Source organism: Cavia porcellus, unplaced genomic scaffold, assembly GCF_034190915.1.
Source record: "Cavia porcellus strain 051 isolate PalLab524CR breed Dunkin Hartley unplaced genomic scaffold, mCavPor4.1 scaffold_15, whole genome shotgun sequence".
In the NCBI taxonomy this organism is placed as follows: Eukaryota; Metazoa; Chordata; class Mammalia; order Rodentia; family Caviidae; genus Cavia; species Cavia porcellus.
In genome coordinates, this window is record NW_026947498.1 from 69,702,115 (window position 1) to 69,720,803 (window position 18,689).

General features: G+C 54.9%; 1 protein-coding gene across 3 annotated transcripts in view; it reads right to left on the reverse strand.

The window, feature by feature from the left end:
* Positions 1 to 18,689, reverse strand: part of Adcy5 (adenylate cyclase 5) — a 136,148-nt gene that overhangs the window by 20,305 nt on the left and 97,154 nt on the right. For all 3 annotated transcript variants that reach the window (XM_023562600.2, XM_063225090.1, XM_023562601.2), the window contains exons 4-12: positions 18,096 to 18,207; positions 16,618 to 16,745; positions 14,655 to 14,813; positions 13,810 to 13,951; positions 11,836 to 11,976; positions 9,811 to 9,833; positions 8,647 to 8,791; positions 7,266 to 7,363; positions 4,464 to 4,551 (exon numbers count right to left, since the gene is read on the reverse strand). In XM_023562600.2, coding sequence (XP_023418368.2) covers positions 4,464 to 4,551; positions 7,266 to 7,363; positions 8,647 to 8,791; positions 9,811 to 9,833; positions 11,836 to 11,976; positions 13,810 to 13,951; positions 14,655 to 14,813; positions 16,618 to 16,745; positions 18,096 to 18,207 — 1,036 coding nt within the window. The remainder of the gene's footprint in view (positions 1 to 4,463; positions 4,552 to 7,265; positions 7,364 to 8,646; positions 8,792 to 9,810; positions 9,834 to 11,835; positions 11,977 to 13,809; positions 13,952 to 14,654; positions 14,814 to 16,617; positions 16,746 to 18,095; positions 18,208 to 18,689) is intronic.

Consider the following 18,689-nt stretch of genomic DNA (forward strand, 5'->3'; position numbering starts at 1 on the left):
CATAATTAACGATCATGATGGGATTCTGACTCTTTTGTGTGTCTCCAGGCAAAAGATGGTCTCTCTGGGCTCCTGTGTGTGAGGCACGGCCAGGGATTTCAGGGATGAAAAGTGATGAAATTTGATGGCAGAAAATTGGAGAAAACTACTTCTTTGACAAGAAGTTAACAAAAGCAGCAAGTCTTGTTTCAGGGGGAAAACAGAAAGATAGGAAGAACTCAGAAGTAAAATGAGGCAGGCAAAAGGGCTGTGCAGCTCTGCACTTAACACCCAGCCCTTCAGAAGTCCACAGAAATTAACAAGGCAGCAAAGAGTCAGCAAAGTGGACTTGGTTACACTCAGATGCGGGGAGGGGAAGAGCAGACTTCTGTGGCTGCACAGAGCAGACAGCACCGAGAGGAGGCTCTGCTTACAGGTCCCAGCAGTGCGTCAGATCCAAGACGTCAGTGGGACAGATCGGGAGAGACCAGGAGGGAGCCTAGAGAGTGACGGGGTTTAAATATACACGCTGCTGGCCAGCTGCTCACGGAAGCCTCCATGTGCTGAGTAGGGGGCACCCACGAGCTGCAGGGACACCAGCAGGCCTGGGTCAGTGAGGGAAAGGAGGCTGCTCTCTTCTGCCCATTGGCTAGGGACAGGCTGGTCACTCCTCAGGATGAGGGACAGGCAGGGAGGCTGAGGGAGCAGCTGGAGCTGGCCGAGGAGGGAAGGAGCTGCGCTTCGGAGATGCAGGCAAGGTCACCAGCCCTGAGCTTCCCAAGCACAGCCCGGCGCCCTCCACAGGGTTAAAATAAGGAATCCAGCTTGGGAGGCTGAGGCAGGAGAATCACCGAGTTTGAGGCCAACTGGGCTACAAAGTGAGTTCAAGGCCAGCCTAACTACATAGTGAAATCCTGTCTCAAAAAGACAGGAAAGAAAGAAAGAAGAAAAGAAAAGAGATACAGGTAGGTGGCTGAGCTCCTTCTGTTCTGAGAGTCTCTGCAGTGTGAACGGCATGTGATGGCGAGGAGGATCCAACATGGTTTTCTGCAAGAAAAGAGACTGGGGGCCCAGGTAGCGCAAGGGCCAAGAGAGGCCAGAGCTGGTGTAGATCCTGCTTACCTCTAAGATGGCACTGGCAGAAGGAAGGACCGGGGGACAACCTGCACTCACAGCAGCCTGAGGACAGAGGGCTCTGAGGGACGCTGAAGCGCTGAGAAGTGAACCCAGACACGGGGACAAGATGAAGACCAAGGCTGTGAATGAGCTGCCCAGGAAACCGAGGCCTCGATGGGAAGCTCACGGAGCTAGGTCAGGAGGACGCAGGGCAGTCAGAGACTTGCAAAGGACAAGGGAAAACCTCAGAGAGAGGACGGGAGCTGCCCTGACACAGGTGAGTTCCCACTGTGTGCACACGACGTGAAAAGGTAAGATTTTGAAGGAAGTGAGTGCAAACTGCTGTCTTATGAAACGGAGAAACTGCCAGAGCATCTGGCTTTGGAAGAGCTGAGCCTGCACTGGAGTCGTAGAATCTTCAGCTCATCAGAGTACCGGGACTTCTCAGCATGTGGGGAAATAAGGTGAGAATTCCAGAGTTCTGGTAGAGGGTAAATATGAAAACCACAGCTCATCAGCAGCTCATGTCAGCATCTGAAGAGCTGACACAGCAAGCCTTCTTCCAGGGACCTGCAGTCAGTGCAGGACAGTGATCAGCGACAGGAGAAGGGTGGGCTAATTCATATCACTGCCGTGTTCACATCCAGGGCAGACTCCTCCAACTCACATTTTAATGTGCAAAAAAGTTTAACCCACTACATGAAAGAATGATTATGTGGGAAAGAGCCTCCTATTACAAACCACTTCCGGTCGGATGCAGCTTTCTGGAAAGTGGCTATTGAGAGGTTGGCGGGAAGGGGGCTGCAAGGACCCGCAGGTCGGGTTGGCAGCTACCTGATGTGGCAGGTGCCAGCCAGAGCAGTTTCATGAGCTCTTTTTTTTTTTTTAAGCATATTCTTCCCAGAAGCCCCCCTCCCCTGTCTATAAGCTGGGGAGCCCCAGCTACAGGATGTGTGGGGGACAGGGACAGGTGGACGGGGCAGGAGGTCCACCTAAGACCTCCTTAGAACAGTCCAAAGGATCGCTGGGCCTGATAAAAATGAATCAAAACTTACTGAATTGGATGATGGTAACACAGCAGGACACTGGACCGTGCAATAAGGTGATTTTGGGAAGTGGGGGAAAGGATTCACTAGACCCAAGTATGACCTCAAAGTGCCCAGTGCTGGGCAGAGAACTTGCCCGTCCACCTCCCTGCCCTTGACAACCACCATCCACATGTGCAAATCAGGGGGCTCTCACAGAGTGGGACTGGGCCAGCTCCGCTTTACCAAAGCCACCAACAGAAAAGAGGAGACTCGGGTTCTGGTTTTAGACGGGAGGACTGCACTCATATGGTGGTGCGGGCTGTCATCCAGCACTGCGGGAGGCTGAGGCAGCAGGTTTACAAGTTTGAACACAGCCCGGGAATTTAGGGACTTAGGGAGACCCTGCTTAAAATGCAGAGGAGACTAGTAACGGGAGCTGGAGATGCAGGTCAGCGTGACGGCCCTGTCTGCAGTCCTTGGTACTGAAAAAATAGCTGGACTATACGTAAGTTTGATTATGACTTGAACAGGCCAATTAAGCACCTAAAACAAACAATAAAACAAATGTTTGCCTTGGTTTGTAATTTAAATTACAAAGTTTTTTTGATTAAGCAAGAAAGCTTAATCAAAAAGCACTTTCAGTTGCTTCTTAAAAGGTTATTGTGACATTTTATTGTGGTAAAATATATATAATGTAAGATTTGTCATTTTAACCTTTTTTTCCACTTTAACTTCTCTCTCTCTCTCTCTCTCTCTCCCCCCCCTCTCTCTTTCTCTCTCTCTCACACACACACATTTTTTTTTCAGATGGGGTCTTGCTATGCAGTTCAGGCTGGCCTTGGACTCACAGCAATCCTCCTGCTTCAGCTTCCTGAGCTCTGGGATTACAGGTGTGTGCCACCACGCCCAGTCACTTTAACTCTTTTTAAGTGTACCATTCAACAGCATCAGTTACATTTACAACCCTGTGCAACCATCCACCACTGCTTTCATCAATCCAAGCAGAAACTGTACCCACAAAGCCTCCCCTCCCCATTCGCCCTCCTGCCAGCCGCTGGTCGGCTCAGCTTCTGACTCAGTGAGCTTGCCTGTCCTCCCCTGTTAGAGAATCAGACAATATGTGACCTTGAGTTCTTTCCCTCAGGGTAGGGCTTTCAGGCCCACCCATGCTGTAGCATGTGACAGCACGTTATTCCTTTCCAGAGGCGAGGTTCCTATGCAGTTACATGTTCAGTGTCACTCAGCTGTTTGTCTGGTGATGGGTACTTGGCTGCTTCCACTTTTTGGCTAATGTGACCATCTGGCACCCTGTGTGGCCACAGGATAAACACAGTGGAACTACCTGCCAGGGACAGAGACTGGGGACTGGAGGGTGAATGACAGCCAGGCCAGAGGATGAAAGTAACAGAGCCCAGAGCAGGCGGGAGCTTGGCGCCTGAGAAGGGTGTGCTGGAGTGGAGGCTGGGAGCCGGCGTTCACCTCGAAGGTGCAGGACAGAGCTTGATGGTTCTGGGATCCCTTCTGTTCTGAGCCAGGCCCACTGAGACCTTGACCATGAGGTGACTAAGTAGATCCCTCTCTGCAAGGTGGACAGATGGAGGGGACTTTGGAGATAGCAAAGATTCAATTCCTTCTGCAGGAGAGTGTGGTGCAGAGTATGCAGGGGTGATGCAGGGCCTGACCCCCAACACCATCCAAGAGCCTGGCTCCAAGCAAGCATTGGGAGGAGAGAGGAGGCTCAGTAGATGCTGGACAGTGAGTTTCTCCTGCAGGGCACTTTCTGGGGCTAAACTGACTGCTAGGGAACCCTCAGCGGCTCCCTGGTGAGCAGGGCCAGTGGGCCCAAGTGCTTTCCACATGGCCTTAGTTCAAGTCCCACCCAGGGACTTGAGGACACAGCATGCCCAACAGACGATGTGGGAGCCAAGCTCCTGGCCCTGAACTTGTGCTGCGCACTAAGCCATCTGTGGGGTGCATCCCCAGCTCCAGGCCATTGGGGCTGAACAGCTCATCAGCATGACCCCCCATTCTGGTCTCAGAAGCCCCTGCAGGACAAATCCCAGGGTGTCTGGGAAGTGATGATCCCTCCCACACTCCTCCCTTCAGCCAAAGCTCCCTGACCGTGCTTTGTGCCAGGCTCTGTGCTGGGTGCTCCCCGTTGTCCCATATGATACCAAGGGGTTGTACAAAAGCAATGAGACAGCAGCTTCTTGCAAAGATTCCCAGGGCCAACTGAGGCTGCCAGTGCCAGTCTCCAGTCTCCAGTCTGGCTCTCTGCCATTGCCAGTCAAGAGTGGTGGCCAGGCATTGTGCCAAGTGGCCCAGGGTGGCTGGACTCACCTTCACACAGGAGTAGATCACGGACACAAACACCACCAAGGCCAGCAGCAGGAAACAGGTCAGGTAGAAACTCAGCATGAACACGGAGCTGGGGGAAGAGAGGGGAGGGGAAGCCGCAGGTCCCCAGGCCTGTCCTCCCGACTTGGGGGGACAGGGACACAGACAGCCCTGGGAGGGAACCTGAAGTTGCTCCATTTCCCAAGCCTACTGCTCAGTCTTCTCCCCTGCCCCCTGGGAAGACCTTCGAGGGTCCACTGGGCCCCGCACAGTACCGGTCTGCTCCTGCCCTTCCTACCCTCCTGTAGGGACCTGCAGATCACAGGAGCTGAATGGAGAAGCAAGTGACCCCTGACCAATATTTTGCCTGACTCTCAGCTCTTCACAGGAGGGCTTCATTTAGCCTGGAAGAACTCATTTTAAAATCCCCTCCACACTGTCACTCATGGCACAATAAACAATCTCACAGACTGGAAACAGATCTGATAAAGGGCCTTTGTGGGCAGCAATGCAGCCAACAGCCTGGCCGGCCACTGAGAAACGAGGCTGATGTGTACATCTGAGAAAGAGTCCCTGACCTCTGCCCCTTCCCCCACCAGAGCCTACTGCAAGTACTACCCAGTTTTTACTCCCCTCCAAGCCAAGTCAGGAGGGAAAGTGCACACGGCATGGTGAGCAGGACCCTCGGACAGACAAGCAGCAGCTGACTTTCCTCTAGAGCTTCCCTTTGCTCTCCTGGGGCGGGGACTGGCTCAGGAATAGCACTCCCGACCAGGCTGCCCTGGCGCTCTGAGGGAGGAGAAAGGCCTGGATATGCCAGGTGGTGTTGATGGTTGTGGCTTATAGGCCAGCAGAGGCCTGGGACAGGGTGGGACACCCTGTTAGAACTCTGACAGCACCTTTGTTCTAGCTTCCAGAGGCAGGCACTTAGCTGCCTTCAACTAATAGAACAAGAGAAAAGAATCCTCATCAGAGGAAAAGAAAGACCTTCAAAGTGGCCTTCAAAGCTTCCCTAGAGAGGGACAGCTAGAGAACAACCTCTGTTCACGCTGCAGCCATGTGGAGTGGTGACAAGGGACACTGCAGGGTGTGGGATGGCCTGACCCCAAGCCACATGCAGAGAAGACACAGCGGCAGAGGCAGGAGTACATCCCATGCTAAGGGGCTGTCTGCTGCGACCGCACAAAGCCTGGCTGCTTGCGGACTCCCTTTCAATACAGAAAAACATGCCAGCTCTGCCCAGCCTCATGCATCGTAGGTGCAGCCAGTCTAATTGTCACCTGTGGTCCTGACTGCCACAGCAGCCATGAATTCAAGGGGAATCTTGTAGCAGTCAGTGTCGTAACATAAGGGGCCTTAAGGAGTGCGGCGGGCTGGCTCGCGTACCCTCAGGTCCTACAGTGCACAGCTCGGTCTGACCAGAACATCAGACTCTCCCAAACTGAAACACTGCTCAAGTTAACGGGCCAGCACGCATCGAAAAGTCCATGGCCACGAAAGACATACGATTCCTGAGGGACTGTCAGAGACTGAAAGGGACACAGAAGACACCACAACTAAGTGCAGTGTGGGATTTCAGACAGCGGCTACTGTAACGACACAGTACATTAGCAAGGACCAGACGAAAGCAGAAGACGGCCTCAGGATTAGTGAGCAGCATCATTTTGGGGTGAGTTTCCAGGTTTTGATCACTATCCTGCAGTCAGGGAAGTTAAGAACACTTGACGGAACTGGACAAAAGATACACAGAAACCCCGATTCCCGCAACTTCTCAGGAAGTCTGCGACGTTTCAAACTAAAGAAACAGAAGCTGTGAGTGTGGGCACTCTTTAGGTTAAGCACATGGAACCAGAGGATTCTGAGTAGATCCTGGTTCTACGGAAGCCAAGAGTAGAAGACATTTGGGGGGGACAATTCCGGAAGTCTGCACACGGGCTGGGTGTTAAATGACAGTAGGGGAATGATATGAATCTCATTTAGGGTACACTGTGGTGAAGATGGGAAATATCTACTGAGGATTTTAGGGACAAAATGCTCTTACATTTTCCCTAAAACAATTTAAAACGATTAAAACAAATATTGCAAAAGATTAACTACTGTTATAGCTATGGAGTAGACAGTGCATACTTTTCTATATGTTGGAGTAAAAAGTATAAACATTTACACAGATAGACACACACACCTCTACTGGCACACATACGCACACGCATGTGTGCACACACATACATGCTATGTATACACAGGTCGACTACGTTTCTCTCCCAAGTGTGACTCCACCATGAATAACTGTTCGCTAAACTGCATTTCAGGAAGCCCACTGCCCACAGCCAAGGCTTCCACCTCGACAGAGCCAGTCCTCAGCAGAGTTCAGCCATGCTTCTTTGGGAAAACCCTTCAGAACCTGAAATCCGTTCTCTGACACCTGCAGTGGGGAAACCCGTTATTTTCTGAGGATGTCTTAAGGGGCACGGGGCAACAGGACCCAGAGGCACACACACAGAAGTTGGTGACATGGAAACCTTGCGCGATTCCCTTGGGTAGTAAGGCGCATGTTGGAAGGCATGAGATCATGAGGTGGTGGACAGTCCCTCTTGTAGCCAAGTGGCCCCAGGGGGAGGACTTCCACTTGGACGTGACCATCCGCCTCCCCAGAGCCCTGGCTTGCTGGTCCCTTGGAGGACCCCTGAGGAAGCCCCGCTCCCCTGCCTCAGTAGCTTCAGCTCAGACACTATGTTCTACTCCCCTAGATGGTCATCCCCACCCTGCAGGCAGAGGCAGGTGTGCAGGAGGGATGGAGATACTCACTGGGGCACGATGGTGATCTGGACGGAGCAGATGAAGAGGAAGACAAGTGACGCGCACGCCACATAGGCACCGAAGCGGTCGTCCACCTGCTTGGAGTACTGAGAGGAGACGGCCGCGGTGAGGGCCCAGGGCCTGGCAGCGTGCTCCAGAGGAGTTGGTCTCAGCCCACTCAGCACCAGGAACACCCCAGGATCGGAGCAGACTGCAGACACTAAGAGCCCAGTCCAATCCTGTACACTGGGACTTGGACATGTATCAAATCAGAAACCATGCAGGCTGGGCTGGGGATTTAGCTCAGCAGCATAAGTGCCTGCTTTGCAAGCGCATGGTCGTGAGTTCGATCCCCGGTACCGATTAAAAAAAAGGGGGGGGGGGACCATGCAGGCTGAGCCACCAACCAAGTGATTCGTCACCACGCTGACCGAGCAGACCATCTCCACACTCATCAGTGCCCTCCTACCAGCCCAGAAGCAGGCGAGGGTTGCACTGTTGGTGCTTCTGAGATGAGCAGCCTGAGCTCAGTGAGGGCCACGCCAAGGTCCTCACAGCTATCTGCTCCTCCACCATCCAGCGGAGCTCAACACCCAAACGGCCGTGCAGAGCAGGCGGCACTGTCAGGTTCTCTTTCCTCCCCTGCACAGCCCTGCTCTGCCAACAAGTGTCACTGGAGCCACCTGACCCAAGCACTGGAGACCTTGTAACAGTGCAATGCCTGGACCAGCTTCTGGTTTTGTTGCTTCACTGGGTGACCCAAAGCAAATCTGTCAACATCACTGAGTTTAAGCCTCCCATTCACTGAAACGTTAAGAAGAGAAGCTGGGCATAGTGGCGCATGCCTGTAATCCCCACACTTGGGGAGGCTGAAGGAGGATCACTGGGAGTTTGAGGCCAGCCTGGGCTACAACGTGAGTTCAAGGCCAGCCTGAACTACATAGCAAGACCTGATCTCAAAACAAAAACAAATTAAACAAACAAAATATTCAAAAAATAAAAAATACATAAAAAGAGGAGAGACACAGATCTTAAGTGCCCTCCCGTCTCTAACTGGAGGTGGTGGCGCCCCAAGCAGCAATGGCAGCTGCCGTAACAATAACAGCAGTAAACAGTGATCAGCAGTTATTGAATGCCCTCTGTGTGGTGATGCGTTTTACGTCTTGAAAAAGAGAACTGATTTAATCCTCAGTCTAGTCCCCAAGTGGGCATGTTCAGTAGCCCTGTTTCTCCACGAGGAAATCAAGGGGCGAAGGCTCAGATTTATCTCTTAAAATAAGGAAGCCTCCCTAGAGCCTCCGTCTCCCGGGGAGCACAGCACTGTGGGAGGAGAAACTGAGGCCACCCGAGCGAGGCACCTCCCTGCTGCCCACGAGCCGGCCCCACACACCTTCTTCTCTAGGTCAGGCTCCCTGAAGGTCAGGAGGAACTTGCGGACATGCTCAGAGCGCAGCCTGTCGATGCTCCGGGCATCAATGGCCCGGCCCAGGAACTCATCCACTTCATCCTCAGGGTTCACACTCTCCTGCGCATTCCTGGGGGGCAGGGGCACCTGCTCAGGGGTGCAGACCACCAGGGCGAGAAGCCTAGCAGGCACCCAAGTCAACCCTGGCCAGGGGAGGGAAGCAGGGACTGGGACTGGGGCCAAGTGGACCAGACCAGAAGCCCCGAACCTGTACCTCTTTCTCCCTCCCCCCCCCGCTGTGATCTTAGGGGTTGAGTCCAGGGCCTTCACACTAGCTACCAACCTTTTTAATATTTTTATTTGGAGATAATGTCTAATTCACTAAACTACCCAACCTGGGCTCAAATTTGAGATCTTCCTGCCTCAGCCTCCAAAAGTGTTGAAACTGTAGATGTGTACCAACATGCCCAGCTCAAACCCCTGCTCTTAATAACCATACACTTGGAGAAAACAGCGCACATCTCAGGCCAATTGCTGGATGGCCTCTCCGGCACTGTGACTCATTGTTATGAGAACGCAGTAAAGGATTACTGGAAATTTCATTCTTTTCCCTGCTGCTCAGCCTCTGCTCTTCATTCCCCAGCTGTGTCATCCTGATCCGGAGGGCAAGATGGGAAGGCAGGACTCCCTGCACCACGCCTGGCTCCACTTGGTCCCTGGCACAGGGCTTGGGTCTTCTCGGGAAGCAGGCTTCACGCTCTTCAGGTGTTTCACTTAGAGACCCGATTTCCCAGGGCGGAACTGGTCCTTGAGCGGAATTTCTGCCAGCCCTGAGACTGGGGCAGCTGGGGACAAGGAGGGCAGGCGGCATGCCCAGTGTGCGAGGCTACATTCCTAAAGGAGCATGCACATGAGCATGTGTGCAGTGGAGACGAGACAGGCAGCCCTGGGAAGAGGTCCTAGTGTCCTGGATACCCTAGCCGGTCTGGGGTCACTGCTGGCCACCTGTCACCTCACTGGGTCCTTTCACTCTAGGCTCAGCCTCCGGCCTGTGTTCAGTGAGTGTGGGGACACTGAGTGGGAGGGCAGAGTTAAGGCTGCCCCCTCCCCAGTCTGTGGGGCAGCAATAAAGAAGGGCACGATACTCACTTGTCTTTGGGGTCTTCGAAACCCTAAAAGAGAAAGAGATGGGTGGGGGGGAGTGAGAACAGAGAGCCCTGCCAGGTGAGGGTTCCCAGAGCAGCGGGACAGCTCCCCAGTCAGCCCAGAGGCAAGATGCACAGGGCCACAGCTCCTCCCCCCTCCTCACCACAGGCTCGGCAGCAATGCAGCCAGCTGACCAAGGACTGGAACTTATGAAACAGTGACCTCCAACAAACCTTTGCCCCTTGAGTTGATTTTCTCAGGTGTTTATCACAGCAACAGAAAGCTGACCAACAAGCTAGCCTCCCACCAGCCTACAACTGTCGCCAGCCTAGACCTCCACAGATAGGCCAGGGTGGGTCCCAAGGCTGTGTCTGGATGCTAGCCCAGCAGGGGATACCTTGTCCCCAAGGATGGGAGCTCCTCCTCCCCCAGGCTGCTGTGGGGGCCGACAGGAGCCTGTTCCCTGCACCTTTTCCTGCTAGGAGAAGTGATCAACACCAGGAGAAGACCTCGCTTCCCAGGTACAGCCCCCCGTGCTGATCCTTTCAGGATTCCTTGTCCTGCCAACGATGAATACACCAGCCAAACTGGTGCTCACAGCCCGAACTGCCGCTGTTCAGACTCCAAAATGAGTTAAGATGCAGCTTACGCCAAATGTCACTAAAAATACTTCCCAGGGAGTCTGAGCAGGCTTGTGACTGAGCACCAGGGCCCTTGCCTGCTCACTGGCTGCCTCTTTTTCCTCCTCCTCTTCCTCCTCTCCCTTCCCTTCCCTACTCCACTCTCCAGTCCCCCAAAATGCCCCTTTCCCTTGCCCCACTCTCCTCCTGACCACCTGGGGTGTGGGGACCACAGTCTTCAGGAGATTATTCAAGAGGACCTCGGGGAGGGACAGCAGCAGCTGGAGCACTGGTGGCAATGACCAGGTCTGTGATGTCCAAGATCAAAGCCCTAGAGGGAGCTCTGGCCTCTCCCACTGGCTCCTCCTGGCACCATGTCCCTCAAGCAGCCTGTCTATCATCACCTGTGTCATCGCTGCTCACTGGCAGCATGAAGTGGAGTGACCAGGTGTCCGGCTTGGCCCCTCCTGTAGGCCGCTGGCTCTCATTTGCTGCATTTCCAGAAATCCCTCATCTCCTCCTTCCAGCCTCATGTAAACCTAGTCAGACCCTCAGACCCCGTGCAAAGTGACCACACACCCTGACCCCAGCACTGCTCCTCCTCAGCCTTCCCCCAGGGCGGTTGACTACCACTGGGAACAGGTGCCCCTGCTCAGGTGACTGGCCATGCTCTCCAAAGAGGGACACACTGCTGCTGCAGTCTGGCTTCCTGTCATTCCTCTCCTTCCCGACCCCCAAATTCATGTTCCATCACTGCTGCATGAGCCCAGCAGTGCATCCTGCATTAGCCCATCCTGGGGAATGCAGAGAGGGCTGGGGTGTCAGTGCCCGAGGCAGGCAGGATGTGCGGAGGTGCAGGGGACAGCCTTAGGTGGCTGGTGCACTCCCCCAGAGAGGCAGTCATCAGCAAGAATGGAGGTGTTTCTCGGCATAGAGGAAAAGGGGGACCACTGGGCACTTGCCAGAAAGCCCCTGGAACAGTTTCTGAACAATAGAGCCAAAAGAGGCGTCTCCTCTCCTGGGAAATGTGGGAGGTGCCGGACAGGGATCTGGTAAGTGGCTCCCCTCCTGCCTCACCAGACAGTGCCCGGAGGCTCTGGCAACCCCATCTGGCTGGAAGGGCATGCTCCCAGCTGCGTGACGAGCTCTGGCACAAGCAGGAGGCATGGGCACTGCCGCTCTGTTCCCAGACCAAATTCAGCAAGCCACAAGACAGCAGGACTCGTGGGGGACACCGGGGCCAGTGTCAGCTCCTGGTCCCAAGTTGGGGTGACCCCACTTCTGCTTCCTTCTGTGGCTCTCCAGATTCTCTCACACATCTCAGGGGTGGGAGACTGCAACCATCACTCACGCCCAGAAGCCCCTGAGCCTGGGGGCTGTCGCAGCACAGCGTCCGCCAGCCACTCACCATCCGCTTCATCTCCTTGGACACCTGGTTGCCACCTAGGTGGTTGTAGAAAGGGCGCTCGGCCCCCCAGTGTGGCGGGTTGTGCCCGATGGAGTTGGTTCTCTGGCGGTTCATCTTGGCAATCATGGCCTTCTCTTCTTTCTGGAGAGTGACATGACACATTAGGGTGCAGGCAGGGCTGAGGAAGGAGCCCAGGAGGAGAGCTGCTCACATCCCTCCTGCCTCCAAACCCTCAAGCTCTCCCAAGGAAGCCCCCTCAGCCAGCCCAACTCCCGAAGCCAGCCCTGGCTGGACCAAGAAAGACAGCCAATGACGAGAGCACATCTGCCTGGCCAATTCTCCCCACAAGTCTGATTGCAAGAGTCTGTCCTGGCACCTGTCAAAACCTGTGTCACCTTCCCCTGCCCCAAAGACCTAATTCCAAGCACTGAGCTGAAGTGGCCCTCATTGAGCTGCTTCTCCTCCCCGCTGGAGTGTGGACTTTAAATGTGGGGGTAGCAGCTGGACCTTACCTCAGGGTCCCCAGGCAGCCCGGCCAGCACATGCCAGGGCTCCGCCCAAGCTGCTGGCAAGACACATCACAGCAGGCTCAGTGCAGCCTGGGGACTGGGCAGAGCCTGGGGCTGAAGGCACCCAGGGGCTCACAGAGGGAGCGGGGACTTGGGCTCTAATCTCCATTCTGCTTCTTTACAATGGGCAGGTTTTAGCAGAGGAGCAGGACAGGTCCAGACATGATGACACTTTGGGGCTGACGTGTCTGGACAATTGGCCAGTTACACAGAGGCCAACCCTGTCCCAGCATCTATGCTGCCTGCACGTGCATCTATCTTTCTGTCTGTCTGTCTGTCTTTCCACCCAGATGTGCACCAGAGGTGGAGAGTCAAGCAGCCCTTTGATCCACTCCCTTGTCAGATCCACCCGATGCAGGGTTGGGGGACACTCAGCTTGCTTCCCGACACTGTATCTCTCTGCTTCCTCCTTTCTGGAGCACTTGGGAATCGGGCGGGTGGCAGGGAGGTGGGCTGGAGGCCCTGTGAACTCGGAACAAGGGAGCAATGTGGGAAAGAGGCCAGGAGGACTTCCATCTATTCTGGACTGGCCATCCTGGCCAAAGAACCAGCAAACGTTTGCTAGGGTTCATCGATTCAGTTCAGCCACGGCATCCCATACCCACAGTGTCCAGACTCCTTCTTCTTCCTGCCGTCTGCAGAGAATGTGAAGTGTGCTCCCCGCAGGGGCTGCCTCAGGCGTCCTCTCCGGTGGACCCTGCCTGACCTGTCCTGCCTCCCCTACAAACCAACTGTGATCTCTTCGCTCTAACTCCTGAGGAAAAGAAACGGGAAGCTTCTATCTACCAAAGGGCACTGCCCAACAAACTGGAGAGACCGACTCTGAAGTAAAAGGCAATTTAATTTAGGGAGACATATAAAGTGCTCTCTTCTTTGGCTTTAAAAATTAAGGTCGTGTTCCATGGAACACGACCCTAAAGTCTGCTAATAATTCAGTTGTACGCTTTGGCAAGTGCGGGCTGAGACCAATGGGAAGAAGACAGAAACTAGAAAGTGAAGGCAGAGGTTCAAGAAACAAAGCCACCGAGATCCAGGCTGGGACAGACACTGCAGAGGGGAGGGAGCGGAGGAGGACAGGAGCTCAACCCCGTGCAAAGCCATAGAGAGGGGAGCAGTGAAGACAGCCTGCCGTGTGCACAGGCCCTTGTGGCCTTCTGGGCACTGCTGCTATCTGGCCCGAGGCCTCCTGCATGTCTATGACGAAGCAGAATAAAACAGTCCCCATCTGCCACCAGCCTTGGCAAGGCCTCCCGCGTTGAGGTCCTTTCCAAGACGTGTGAGCCACAGCTGCTGGAGGAGCTCACGGCTTTGGTCAGGGGAGAGAGAGAAGCGGGAAGCAGCAGGCCAGGAAAATGTCCCTCCCCGAGAGGCGGAAGCGCCTGCCTGCCCGGCCCAGCCCACCAACCCGCTTCTGGGTGCAGCGCAGGATGAGGAAGGTCTCGATGCTGTGCTCCTTGAGGTAGGCGTTGCGCTCGCCCCCACAGCCCGGCTCCACCTCGTAGTCACCGTTCAGGTAGTTGAGTGTGGCCTTGGTGATATGGATCCTCCTGGAGGGTGGGAGACACCCAGAAAATGCAAGACCTCCAATTTTCCATGCAAAACCAAACAGCAACCCCACTGGGTCGTGACTGAAACCCAGGGCCCCAAACTAGGCTCACGTGTGCAGCCCAGGCTCGTGCTGCCTCCTCCCATAGAGTTGAGGAGACCCTCAAGTTGTCTCCATCTTGTACCCCACCGCGAGCAGGAGCCTCTGTGTCAGCCCTGCTGGAAGTCAGGGGCTATAGAGACCTCTGACTTGTGCTGCCTACAGGTCTGAAACCCACCTGGCCTGGGCTCTGTGCCCCACCTACTACCGGCCTCTTAAAGGCCAGTCCTTGTGTGGGGGGGACGACTGTGTTCTCTCATCACACTGGGCACCTCCTGTCTTCCATCCTTCGGCTAGGGCTGCTCCCCCACCTTCCTTCCCATGCCAGCACCAGGGCCAGCTTGTGCTCCGCTGCTGCGTCGTAGCCACCCTGGAATGACTCCCCACTCCCAACTCTGCTTCTCCCATCTCTGGGCTCCCATCTCACAGGGCTTCGTGTTTTGTGGTAGCAGCCAGACCAAGGGTGGCCAACACAACAGCTCCCACCACGGTCCATGGTGCAGTGTATGCAACTGGACAACGGAGGAAGCCTCATTCCAACTCCATCCCCACCTCCCAGGACAGCCCCCGGAGGGGGCCTGAGGGGCAATCTGGCCCCTACTTACCCTGCCTTGCCCCCGGCCTCCATGTGGTTGGCCAGTGTGACGTCATTAGACCAGACGTCGAACTGCCACTTCCTGAGACCAAGGACACCGCAGTGTACTCGTCCACTGTGAATTCCCACACGCATGTTCACGTTTACTCCGGTCACCTCCCGGACCAACCTGGGGATGGAGCAGGGATGAGGCTGGAAGAGTGTCAGGGTCCAGGTGCACAGAGCAGGGCTGAGGTGGCGGGAGGCACGGTCTCAACGAGGCAGTTCTCCCGTCCAGGCTAAGTAGACTTGGGACGCTAAATCTAAAGGGATGGCTACAGGGGTTGTAGGGGCTTGGTCCTGGGGCTCAGGTGCTCAATTCTGAGAAGTGCTGTTTCCTTCTTTGGCCACAAGGTGGCATGCTGACTCACAGTAAAACCAAAGGGCCCTCCGGCCTCCGGTTATCTCTTTAAATCAATTAAAGAAATGCAAATAAATAAATAAAAACGAAAGAAATGCAAATGTATGTTAGTGACAACTTGAACCCGACTGGGAAGTTACAGCTACTCCAAACCCCAATCATATTGCTCTCTGGGAAAGATTCACAAGCCTTTTGTTATCTATTGGATTTGTTCACATTGCTGCTCTGGTGTTAGGAGGATAGAGAAATGGTAGTTAACTGGATTTTGAGGGAGGATATCTGCTTGTCCTGCTCAGGAAGAGAGGGGGGCCGAGGAGTGCTGTGCCCTATAGGACAGCCCCAGTTGCTGCCTCCTGTACCACTCACTACACAGGGGTCCCGAGCCGATGACTTGGGCCTCTACCTATCACCTCCCAAGCTGAGGAGTGGGTGGCAGGACAGAAGGGCAGCTGAACCCGTGTGTCTAAGCCCAAGGTCTGCAAAAGGAGCAGATGCTGGAGGTGGGACGCAGTTTGTACTTCTTGGGGACTGTGACCTTCCTGGCCCATGGGCCTGCTTAGCCAGCTGCAGCCCAGTAACCTGACTTTGCCTGTTGGGTAGAGCCATCCCTGTACTCCTCCCTGCCCATCCTTCTTCATCGAGCTGACAGGACCATGTGCCGTTTGTCATCTCCTTGTCCTGGGGTCAGAGGAGGAAGTCCCATTCCTGGAGCCATCCTTTCTGTCCGTGGTGCCTCACTTAGGATGACATAGCTTATTCTGTCCTTCCTGCATGAAGCTTCTCTCTGGCCCTCTGTGGAACCAGCCGCCTCTCCACAGCAGCTGGCTCCTCTCACTGTGTCACATGCACAGACACACCTCGGGAGGAGCCTCAGGAGTTCCAGGCTCTCGTCCTGAACACTGTGTTTCTGGGCTAGGGACTGTCTAGCCCAGGCACACAGGGGAAACTCGGTAGACAATCATGCCACTTTCGTGGACCAGGCCAGCTGCTCTAACCCTGCCCTCTGTCTTTCCCTTTGCACCTACGTGGGGTATTTCTAAAGTCCAAAATTACTGAATCTGGGTACAGTCTTTTTCTGTTTCCTTGGCTCACACGTAAGCTCATATACAAATCCACATGTTTCAATGACCAGGGCTCCTTCCATAACCAGTGTTGACCAACAACAGCCTAGCTGTGACTGCTCACAGTCAGGAAGGAGTCTCTCAGCATGGAACTCCTGTGTCGGAATCTCTAGGCCTGGGGAGCATCCAAACCTCTCCCATCTGGGAGGTGCAGAGGTGGCCGTTTCCTCCTCTAGCTGGGAGCCTGTAGCAGGCAGGAGGCCACTCACCTGTGGAGCCCACCTCCCTGGAAAAAAGCTGTCCTGGCTGTTGAGGCACAAGGAGCCCCAGAGAAGCACCAAGTCTAGGGGTACAGATCAGGCCTGGGGGATGGTGCATAGCTAGGTGGGTGCTCGGGGACAGCTCTCCCTCATCATTTCCCCACTGTTTCTCTCAGTCCAGTCGGCTGGTCAGTTTTCCCAGGCTGGAGGACAGCACCCCCAGAGTGGAAAGGCCTGGAAGAGGGCACTTACGAGATGGCCTCAATCATGTCCATGCCCATCTCCACGCAGCAGTGGGCATGGTCGGCCCTGGCCTCAGGCAGCCCCGAGACGCAGTAGTAACAGTCCCCCAGGATCTTAATGCGTAAACAGTGATTCTCCTGGAAAGCAAATTCATTTTCATAATTAAAAATAGTGGGAAAGAGAAGTGGGAGGGACAGCAATAAGAAGCAAACAGAATCACCCCGTGCCTGGAATAACTTGTCTGTCAGGGTGGTGAGCACAGACTCGTTCTGTGCCTGCGCTCTGCCCAGCCCAGATGGGGCTCCTCAGGAGCCTGGGAGGAGGGTGGGGTGGTGGCCGAGAGCACACCCTCAGGAGCCACTGCTGGGGTCCCCGAGACCCAGAAACCAAGCAGCTCTGTCAGCACGGGGAAGGCCAGGGTGTGTGCCTTGAATGCCTGGAGCAATCTGACTTTTGGCTCAAGATTCTCTCAACTGCTTTTCTGAAGCAAGCAAGAATGACCTCAGATAGAAACCTCACCTGACCCTCGGCCTGTGTGAGACTTAAGAGTTCACTAAACCAGTGACCAGCGCCCAGAAGCTAGCAAAATGAAGCACCTGCTGCTGCCACTGCTGAGTGACAGGCGCTACAGGGTCTCCCTGGCAGGCCACTATTGATCCGTAATTGGCAGTCAGATGGAATGTCATTAATCATCAGTTATGAGCAGCCCAAAATCTGGCTCCCTGAGCTACTCCATTAAGGCAGCACACCTCTGGGATTCAAGTGCTTATGTAACTTGGACTCGTGAGATACCAACGGTGCCCGGCCACCAAGTGTGCCCCCACCTGCCTCACTTAAGCTCAGGGATCCGGGACCCCCATCAGACAGGCAGCAGCCTCTAGTGCACATCTGGCCTGATGTCCTCTGTGCCAATGGGGGCCATGTCCACATGTCAGTGGACATTGTATGAAGTGGCCACTTATACGTAACAGCTGCAGAAAAGCTCACAGAGTCACCCAAAGCCACAGGCTGGGAAAGGATTACAGTGGAAACGGACTTCATGAATAAACATGCTCCCTGTCTGAGACGCTGCTTCCAATCTGTCCAAATGTGGGGGGCTCCTCTTTCTGGAGAACTCTGGGGGTGGCATATGGCTACCTGCAGGTCAGGTGGGGGTTCGCTCTCATTCTTTTATAACTCTGGTCAGCTTCATCAGGAACGAGACTGGTGTCTCATCTATTCCAAACAGAAATTCGGGGTGGGGGAACTGGACCCTACGGCTGTGCCACCCCATTCCTGGAGCAGGTGGGGGACTCCCTGTACACACCCTCATACTGCTGTTGCCAGGACTGGCAGCGGCATGAGGACACAGCCACAGCCTGAGCAGCCCATCTGCCTGTCACCATTCCCAACAGCTCTGGAGACACGCCTGTCCTGTGTTCCCCCTGGGTCCCTGACCTGACGCCTTGACCGCCAGGGCCCTCTGGCCGGAGGTCGGGGTGACTCACCGCAGCCAGCTTGTCAAAGCGGGCGAAGAGCTCGTTGAGGGTCATGACTAGCTCCTGGGCGGTGCACTGGGATGCCAGGCTGGTGAAGCCCTCGATGTCAGCAAACAGGATGCTGGGGAGACAGCAGAGGAGGGGAACCCTGCCACGTGGTGTCTGGGTCCCCCTGATCCCAATCGTTAATCTCAGTGCCCAATATCACAGGGTTAAGAAGCAGGGCCCCTGGGAAGTGGTTGGCCACAAAGGTGAGTCCTCATGTGCCAGATTGTTGTCTTTCCAAGCAGAGACATAAGCTGGGCATGGGCACACACACCTCCAGCTCCAGCGCTCTGGAAGGCTGAGGCAGGGTGTTTGCCAGGGAAGCACAGCCTGAGCAACTTGATGAGACCCTGCCTCCAAATAAACAAACAGGGCTGGGGATGTAGCTCAGGGCAAAGGTCACCTCCTCTCTCTCTCTGGGAGACAGAGAGCAAGAGGCTCTCCCAGGAGTCCCAGGGTGCTAGGCCAGCACCCTGACCTCAGACTTTCAGCTTCTAGAACTTTGAGTAAATTTCTGTTGTTTACAAGGCATGAGTCCTGTCTTCTGATGTAGCAGAC